This window comes from Semicossyphus pulcher, unplaced genomic scaffold, assembly GCF_022749685.1.
Source record: "Semicossyphus pulcher isolate SPU_LCO1_2020_fin unplaced genomic scaffold, fSemPul1.0.p SCAF_21, whole genome shotgun sequence".
Classification (NCBI taxonomy): domain Eukaryota; kingdom Metazoa; phylum Chordata; class Actinopteri; order Labriformes; family Labridae; genus Semicossyphus; species Semicossyphus pulcher.
Genome location: NW_027211695.1, coordinates 539,334 through 548,814, shown reverse-complemented (window position 1 = coordinate 548,814; position 9,481 = coordinate 539,334). Strand labels below are relative to the sequence as shown.

At 44.8% G+C, this 9,481-nt stretch overlaps 1 protein-coding gene across 1 annotated transcript; it reads right to left on the bottom strand.

Moving 5' to 3' along the window:
* Nucleotides 1-6,595: 6,595 nt before the first annotated feature.
* Nucleotides 6,596-9,257, bottom strand: rwdd (RWD domain containing 4). The gene is made up of 7 exons (XM_069672513.1): nucleotides 9,101-9,257; nucleotides 8,491-8,571; nucleotides 8,249-8,358; nucleotides 7,705-7,855; nucleotides 7,438-7,546; nucleotides 7,302-7,351; nucleotides 6,596-7,186 (listed from the first exon to the last, which is right to left on the bottom strand). Exons 1-7 carry the CDS (start codon nucleotides 9,122-9,124, stop codon nucleotides 7,166-7,168), a joined length of 546 nt encoding a protein of 181 aa, XP_069528614.1. The 5' UTR covers nucleotides 9,125-9,257; the 3' UTR covers nucleotides 6,596-7,165.
* Between the last annotated feature and the right edge of the window lie 224 nt (nucleotides 9,258-9,481).

Below are 9,481 nucleotides of genomic sequence, written 5' to 3'. Positions count from 1 at the left end.
TGGTCTCTCTCCTCACCGTCTCAAACGGGCCTCGAGGCCTGCTGACCTTCATCACTCTGACACAGTCAAAGAACATAAAGTATTCACTCATATAATACATATCCAGATTATCTTCATTCTGTGTGCGTGTCGTACTTGTTGAGCGAGCTGATGACCGTCCGCTGACAGTGGGAGGAGATGCGTTCAGTGTAGAACCGGTGTGAGCGATCGTGTTCGGGGTTCAGGCCTCTGCGGGCCCAGCACACGCTCCACTCGTAGATGTTGGTGTGACGCAGCTGCAGGAAGAACAGACGAACAATGAAGACGCCTCACGTGAGATCCTTCTACTTCAACACCATCTCTAAAAAAACAGTTTGCTTCTTCTTCAACATGTTCACATGGCGGCCATTTTCCTCTGACATCACGCTCAGGGTGTGAAATGCGGTTAATCAGACTGATTAAATCTTGAAAACAGGTTGTTCAAAAGAATAAAAGGATCTTGTATGATCTGATCATATAAGATCAGCTTCATGAAATCCAGCCTGAGTCCTCCCTCTGCTGGGAGGATCCTCTGCTGGGATCAAAGTTATCCCAATCCTACTCAAAAGTCGGACATCAGCGTGTTGGTTTGGCTCAGCGGTTAAACCACGTGTTCCACGTACAGAGGCCACAGTCTTTGGTGCTGCAGCCCCGGGTTCGACTCCCACCCTAGGCCCCTTCCCGCCTGTCGTCCTCTGTTTCACACTATCACTCTGTCCTCTCGATGCATAAAGGCATGACAGGATAAAAACAAGCTGGACATCACAAACTGGAGGTTTGATCCAGATAAAAAACAGAACTGGATTAACCTGATCTAACCTGATCACGTTTCACACATTTTCAAGTTTTTATCCAATCCGATATCTGACTCATGCCTGAGTTATTGTAAGCGCCTGGCAGCGCCCCTCTTCTTCACTGAACCAGAGCAGCTCAGCGTCCTCAGTGCAAAGCCGCCCTCGGGTCAGCTGTTTTTATCACTGCACTAACTTCTCCCTCACCGACCAATCAAAATCAAGAAGGGGCGGGACTTCAGATATCAACTTTGTCAACAACAATGGCGGAGGAGGAGCTAACGTCAGGACACGATTCCTTTACATCGTTTTATCTGTAAAGTTTCCTTTAATAAAAGCAAATATTAAACATAGAGAGACAAGTTTAGTAACCTAGCAACAGTAAGAGCCGGTGAGAAGCGCTCTGACTGAGATCGTGGGCGCCGCCAGCCAACTTTCTCAAACCACGGCTCTCTTTCCAAACCAACAGAGCACTTCTGTCTAAACCTTGAACACCTGTTTCACCTGTGTCTTATTGTAGCTTTACCTTTTTATGGAGGCGGGCCATAAACTGTTGCTGTGCTCTGCCAAGCACGGGATCGAGCTGAGCTCGTCCCTTCAGAACGTCGGCGTACTGACAGACACGTTGGTCCTGCAGGTTGGAGTGAAGATCTGGGATGAGTCTCTTGTAGCAGTGACAGTGCTCCTCAGGTGGAGCCTCACCTGCCGCCTGCAGACCGGCCTCCACCTCCCAGTCCAGGACTACACATGAAGGATGAAGAACAGGTGGAGCTTGTGTCTGAAGCTCCTGTGGAAACTCATCACACTCATGTTACCTGTCCTGAGTAACATGGCTGCCTCCTCCTGTCCGACTGCCTCCTCCGCGCTGCGTCGTATTGTTGCCCACAGTCTCAGACAGGTGGCGCTCCACTCCGTCCCGGCCTGCTTCCTGCGCTCTGTGTCAGTGCTCAACATGTCGGGATGGAGAGAGCTGTGAGACAATGAACAGGTGTGTTACAGCTACAACTCAACCATGAAAGGATTGTATTAGTTTGTGTCCGGTTCTTCATAATCATCCAAAGACTTTCCTCTTCTGGAGGGTGGAGCCGGAGATGAGAGAGGTCCTGCCCCACGCGAATAATGTGGGCGTTGTACCCGACTGTCCCGGCCCGGGAACACTTTGGGATAAAGCAGGAGCTGGAAAACGATGCTAAGGAGAGGGACGTCGGGGTCACAGCGACCCGACCCCGAGTAAGTGGAACAAAATGGAGGGATGGATGGAGCTGGAGAGGAGCCAGGGGTTAGCAAAGGCTAAGTGACCATCTAATGCTAACACTAGCTTAGTTAGCAAGGTGAATCTGCATTTTATAGTCACTTTGATGCGACATGTTAGCTTACTGTGGCGTCAAAAAACAGGCTTTAAATAAGTATTTCATAAAAAAATGAACAGCAGGCTCGAATAAGACATTTCCCAGGTTGCTGTGTTTGCTACATGTCAATCACAGGTAGCCCCGCCCTAACCCCTCCCCTCTTCCTGGTCTGTGTGACTCTCAGTGGGAGCATCAGAGACTAAATGAACATCATGCTGTGTTGAAGAAGACTTGAAACTAGAGACTGAGACCATAAACTCATTAGGAACATGTTTACTGAGGGAAGGAGGACCATCGTCTCATAGACTCAGGCGTCTTTCATGCCCCCTGCTGGACACTAGACAGAATGCAGGTTTAAGGTACCGAATAACTACAATAAACCAGATCCTGAACTTTGACCTGTGAGTTCTCACCTGATGGGCAGTAAGCGATAAACAGGAGGAAGGAAGTTCTCGTCCAGTTTGTAGCACGTGTGGAGTAATGTCACATCTTCCAGACCCCCCGGGCTCGTTGCACCCGCCGGGCTGACACTGTCCTCCTCTTCCTCTGAAGGCGAGCTGCTGGAGCTCCGGCTGAGCGCTCCTGAGTTTGTAGCATCGTCTCCAAAACTCAGATAACTCCTGAACATGGAGTCGTGGATGAAACTGTCACAGCTGCTGTCTTTAAACTCCTCCGCTTTGCTCCTGGAGCTCAGCTGATCATCTCTCTCCAGCACGCTGACTATGCCCTCAAACGCCTCTCTGCGGATGGTCGAGGGAGGACCTCTGACCTCGTGCTTCTGTCCTACAAACAACTGAGCAACAGAACAGAGACTCAAACAGGAAGTCATCACCTGGAAAACAGAGATTCTTACACTTACAATAAAGTTTGCTCCCCGTGTTCTCTGACATCTCTGCACGTTGTCCACATGCAGCTCCACGGTGTCGTGGCGCTCAGCAGCCGGAGGTTTGACCCCTGCGCGGAGGTCGACCATGCTGAAGTCGTATCCTCTCTGCTTACAGTGCAGATACAGGCGCGGGTAAACGCTCTCCATGAGCGCTCGCCTCTCTGCAACCGAGTCTGAATCACACGTAAACAAATGTAGAGATTGATTCTGTTTCTTTTTAACATGAGCAGACTGAGCCCACCTGAGGGCTCCAACACGCCAAGGACACAAGGTGTGTGTCGGGTAGAGGAAGGGGCGGGACGTCGACACAGTTAGCAGAAGTGTTCTCAGGTGTTCCTTCTTACCTGTGTATCCTCCGCAGATGTAGACCATGAATCTCTTCTCCTCAGGCTGCTCCTGTGTTTGACCCTCGCGGCTCTCTGGACCACACAACATGTTGGGAGGCGGGAGATGATTCTCACTGCCTCTCTCTCTTTCCTCCTCTCCTTCTTCTTCCTCCTCTTCTTCTCCAACAAGTGTCTCCATGCTCCTCAGTAACTTGTTTGCTCTCTCATGTCGTCCTCTACAAAATAAAAGCACCAGAGAACACACATTGTTGGCGTTGTTATGAACTCCAGTCGACCTCCTCATCCTTTATTCTCACACAACACACTGCTGCTGCGACATCAGCGAGCATCAAAGGGCAGTAAGGGAACATTGTTGCTCTGCCTGTGTACTGTCTGTGTGTCACCAGGTCAGTGTTTCATTCTCACACACACAAGCATGTGTAGGCCGATGGTATGGAAGCCCTGAGTGGACACGCCTCCACACATTTTATTTACTCTGTTTTTACTTCGATCTCGACTTATTTATCTCGTTATCTCGAGATAACAGCCCTGCAGCAGCGTGACGTCAGATGATCAAACCTCGTATCTCCTCAAAGCAAACAGAAACAGGCTGAAGTGACCTCATCAGTGGGCGACGGCAGCGTGTCCTGCTCTGTGACATCACAGTGAGCGGCCTGTTGGTCTGTTTTCTACTTCGACAGGAAATGATCCCGTCATCAGGAGAAAACCAGCTTTGATATCTCGAGATAACGAGATCAATAAGATGAGATCTGGAGAAAACAGGAAATGACTCGTTAAAGGTAAGCCAAGTGAATAAAATGTATGGATGCATGTCCACGCAGGGCTTCCGTAGACGAGTGCTCAGGGATGAGGGATCTTGGATTATTAGAGAAACTAAGAAGTGACAAACAAACGTTTTTGATTGTTTGAGCAAAGTGAAATCACGAGGAGTAACAGGTGTCACATGACGTAACCTCCTCTTTAACACGCACAACAGCCTGTAGTCACATTAAACTACTTGTTATAAAATGCTGCTTAATCAGACATTAAAAGCTTTTAACTGGTGTATTTTATATTTATATATCAGGCTTGTGTTAACCACAGACTTTTTTAAAAAAGCCTAATCAATAACTAATTATTGGTTTCATACACGAGAACCAAACAGCCACTGACCCTGACCCTGTCTGTGCGTCCCTGACGCTCATAATACAGGTAAAAGGTAAAACCACCAAATCAACAGGGATCATAAATGTCTGAGTGACAGTTCACCTGATTCATGTTCAGCTCTTACACAGTAACATGAATAAAGCACACAGCTCAGCTGACTAAGTGAGCCGGAAGTGTCACAGCCTCTCTGTCCTCCTGCAACTCCTCAAATTCAGCTTCATTAAAATAATTATTTAAATGACAACATGAAGTGAGACATCAAAAATATGTTTCATTATTGTAACAAAACTTTATCTTAAATGAGCGTATTTATATAAACTATAATTAGTTATTCATATTGACAGGTAGTCTTCCAACACTGATCTCATAAATAAATACACGATAAAACTCAGTGCTCAGGTAATGGCTTAGCTAACGGTGAGCTCATATAATGTTTCTTTAGCAGATATTGCTGTAAATTGATAAGAGAATAAATCAATAAAATTAGTGTTTTAAATAAAAACTTTATCCACAGTAAAACTTAATGACGTGTTTTAAATAAAAACTTACTGTCTTCTTGTTTTGGGGGAAAAGTCCGTCTCTGCCGTCACCTCCGACAGAAATGACACCTGGGAGCGGGACAAAATCAAACCCACAACTTCCGGTCGCAAATTTCAAAATAAAATCCCCAAATTAGGAAAATTTTCAGAGACAATTAAATAAATTGTTTCCACACCAGAAAGACATCATATTTACGGTCGGTAGCAACATGAAACAGGCGGCGTTTTCTCGAGATAGCAGTCTAATGTGGCCGAGTGAAATAGGACAACATTTAGAATGGGTCAGCACAGATGTGCACTGATGTATAGCTCGTGCAAACATATTTAATATGTACTCTATGCTGTTCTTTATTCATGCTGACACGACTTGTCATGGTCTGTAACAGATGTCAGAAATGACTGAAAACATTTCCTCACATTATATTTATTCACATTTCTTTTAAATTGTACAAATCTGTTTCTGTTCTGTTGGAAAACATATTTTACAAGCTGTTTAGTCTGCCAGGAAGTAAAACATTTCCGACACTCACTCACTAGTGAGGAAGCATTCACAGCTCTAACGGCACCAGGCTGTTTGTTTAATAATGCTGCTGCTGTTTGTCTGCGTGGAGGGAACCTGATGAGCTCCAACAAAAGCTCTGGATCTACATTCTGTGTGACAGACTGGGCTGCAGGTTCCCGGCTCAGACGGAGTGGGCCTTTCTGTGTGGAGTCTGCATGTTCTTTGGTTCACTGGTGACTCTACATTGCCCGTAGGTGTGAGTGTGAGCATGAAAGGTTGTCTGAGTCAGCCATGTGATTGACAGCTGGGATAGGCTCCGGCCCTCAGAGAGGTATAGATGATCGATGCATGGACGGACTGACAGGGTGAAAGTGTAGATCAGTGCGTGTAGATCCTAACCCCTTCTCAGATCATGAAACGCAACAGTTCCTGGAGCGTAACAGAACTGACGACCTCAGCTTCCTCATGAGTCACAGCCCACTCACACTACGATGCTTGTGGACGTGTTTTTATCAGATTGAGTTTTATTTTGAAAGCAAACTCATTAAACTTCCTCTGAAAGTAAAGTTCAGTTTGTAACTTTACACTTTCAGGCCAGAAGAAAAGACTGCACGCAGAACAGCCTGGAACAGTTAAACCTTATTGTATATTCTTCTTGAAGTAAGAGATCAAAGGTAGAGAAAGTTGTTTTTTTACCTAAAACTGAAAAGCCCGTCATTTATTTGACTCTATTTTGTTTTAAAAACATCTGACAGCTTTTATTATGAATTTCTTGCGATTTCCATAATGGAAATGTAATTATGTTTACGTTTAATTTCTTATTTAATAACTTTTAGTATCATAACGAGTCCTATTTAATTCCTGTTCTGTGCATTAGCCTTCGTCTTGTTTCTGTGTGCGTAAGTCTTGTTTTGTAAATCGTCTCTGCTCTCTGAAAGGTGGAATATAAATATAAAGTTAAAGTTTGTTTTAAACTAAAAAGTTAACATGAGTCTTCATCAAATGAACGACAAGCTGTAGACCAAATTTGGTTTATTTAAATATAAAACGTTTTTTCAATAACAGGGCAAACCAAACTGTCAAAATAACAGGTGGAAGGTGTAACATTTTGTGTGTTCTTAAAATGTCTCTGCTTTAATGGAGTCACATGATACCTTAAAGTAACAGCAGGGAGCCACCTGACACTTTGACACATCCATGAAGAACATGAACAGCTCCTCGGCCGGGCAGCGGGGACTGAAAACACGGCAGTGACAGCAAGTCTCTCCTGCACGCTCCACCCTGATGGATGATGATCAACGATGTGTTCACACACAGAAAACACAGCGAGGGCTTCCTATGATTCACAGCTTCTCTTCTCAGGGTGGAAGCGGCCATGTTGAGTGTATATGTTGAAGGATGTGAAGGCATCTAAAGAGGAGCAGCAGCATCGACAGGCTGCAGAGCGCTCAGGTCAGTACGAAGCAGCAGCAGGAGGTCACAGCGCTCGGAGCTACTCGTCGTCTTTCCCTCCTGTTTTACTCAGCTGCAAGAGGAGGAGAAGAAACAGTCAGACTCTGTGTGTGTGCTCGGCACTTTAAATGTAACTCAGCTGGTTTTACTTACATGCTGCCGGATCAGGAGGAGGAGGTGGGGAGGGAGAGAAAGACAAATAAGGAAATGTTAATGATGAACTCACTGGTTAAGAGCACCATCTAGTGGAGAGACGCTGAAATGAACCTACTTTAATTACGTCGACCCAGTTCCAACCTCTCGGCAGCTCCCCTTTGTTATCTGGAAGCAGCAATCATTTGAGTTTATATAAATACATCACCATCACCACTGACACTGTGCTTAGAACCTCCTGGTGCCTGATTTACCTGTTCTGCTGACCATCCTCCTCTTCTGAGCTTTCGTCAGCTGCTCCTTCTTCTCCCTCTTCTTGGCTGTGGAGGCGGCCGTCGTCACATCACTGCTGGATATCGACGTCTGTGACGACGAGAAGTTACCAGCCATTATTATTAATATAGTTATTCAAACATGAAATAACCACGCTCTTTGTGTCTGAAACTGCTGCTAAGAGAAGCTAAGAGAAGAAAAGACAAATAATCAAATCGTCTTTTGTCGGTGTAGAAAAATGATCTGACCACAGCAGTGACGACGGGCTTGTGGTTCTCCATCAGGGCCTCCTGGTTCTCCTTGGCCCACTCAAACAGAGTGTACATCATGGCCGTGCCCAGGTTAGCCTCCACCTGCTCCTCCAGCTTGGACAGGATGAGCTCCTTCGTCTCTGCAGAGCTGTTCCACAAGAAAGAAAAACAAGGGACGTTAAAGAAAGTACGTGTCTAATAACAACAGCAGAGGCACTCAAGGTAAAGCTGATAACGTATCTGTTGTACTGTAAATTCCCTCAGGTCATTTCTGGTCAAACCTTTCTAAGAGGACAGGGTTTATGTTGAGTATTTCTACAGTCCTGGATACAGGCCTGATGCTCTGCACCAGTGTTAGAGAAAAAAATGATCCTATCAGAATAATTGTAATCAAGATATACAAGTATAAACATCTTACAAATAGGGTGTCAACCTCAAATTTCCTGTGATGGCAAAACACAAAGTGTTATCTTCTGATCTACCACCACCGTTTCTGACTAAATTAATCATGTGACAGCACAGCGCTGAGCATGCAGCTCACATTCTGTTGTTGAAAAAGGCATCTAGGTTCATTTGTGGGGAAGTCTCAGGGTACATCTCGGGCCACGAGACGTCCAGAAGGAATGCTTTGGTGCCGTCGAGGTCTCCTATCTGTTGAACATGAAAACACAAGGTAAGACGACACAGATTTAATCCTAACAGGATACAAAATATCTTCAGAGTTTCTCGCTTTAATTAGATATGCATCCTGTTAAGTGAGATAATACAGCGGACAGTACTCACCCTGAACTGAAAGGAAACTGGACTGATTTCCTTGAAACACTCATCCCCCTCATAGATGGAGCGCAGAGCTTCCAGCTCCATCTGGGATTGAAGAAAGGAAGTGACAGGAGGTCAGTAGATAAAAAAAGCTTCTGCCCACCAAACCCCATTCACAAGTTTGGTCATTTAAACTAGACGGTTATTTAAACTAGACAGCCTGTGTTACTGTATGAGGTGGCAGATGACCTCCGTATAGCATCCATATGTAAATGTTAATTTTGCTTTTTCATACCCGATGGACGGCTTGTAAATAAAAAACCTTGATTTGTCGTGCATGTGAAACGGGCTTCTCCCGTGTAATTTCATCCTTTAACTTGGCAGACTTTTGAATGCAGTTTGGCGTGACATTTTTCTCCGTTATAAAATCAGCGACACAGACGTTTGACACTCTGTACTGACTGCTGTTTTATCCAAACAAAGCGCTCGTATAATGAATTAAAGCTAACTCGTTGACTTGTTTTGCTGTATAATGAGCAGAAAAGCTTTCAGGCTAACATCCTAGCATTCAAGCTAGTGTCTAACATTTAGCCGCTAACAGCGGCTAGCTTACTGCATCATCATTCGTTCGTACCTCTTGATCCTCGTTCGCTGTCATGATTTTCTTTTAGTTTCGGTGTTGAAAACTCTGTGTAGAGTTTCAAACGTGTAAAAAATACAGCGTTAACAACCCATTTCTGCTATTAAAACTTTAGTATGTTGATAATCTCAGAACTTCCCAGCTGGCACATCCAGAGCCACCATGATAGTGCACGCATGCGCAGTTAGTCATTCTACGTGAACTTTGAACCGGAATATATGTGGATGCAGTTTTATGTTATCGCCTAAACACACAATACAACACACTTTTATATTTAATATTACTGTTCAATGACTTTTTAATACAGCTGCTCATTTTCAAACATATTATAACTTTATTTAATTTACTTGGGACATGAAAACAATCAGTTTACTC

Coding starts and splice junctions, on each gene's coding strand:
- rwdd (XM_069672513.1), bottom strand. CDS start 9,124: ATGACAGCGAACGAGGATCAAGAG. Junction 8,359..8,490: donor CAGTTTCCTTTCAGTTCAGG/GTGAGTACTGTC, acceptor CATGTTCAACAG/ATAGGAGACCTCGACGGCAC. Junction 7,856..8,248: donor GCCTTTTTCAACAACAGAAT/GTGAGCTGCATG, acceptor CTTGTGGAACAG/CTCTGCAGAGACGAAGGAGC.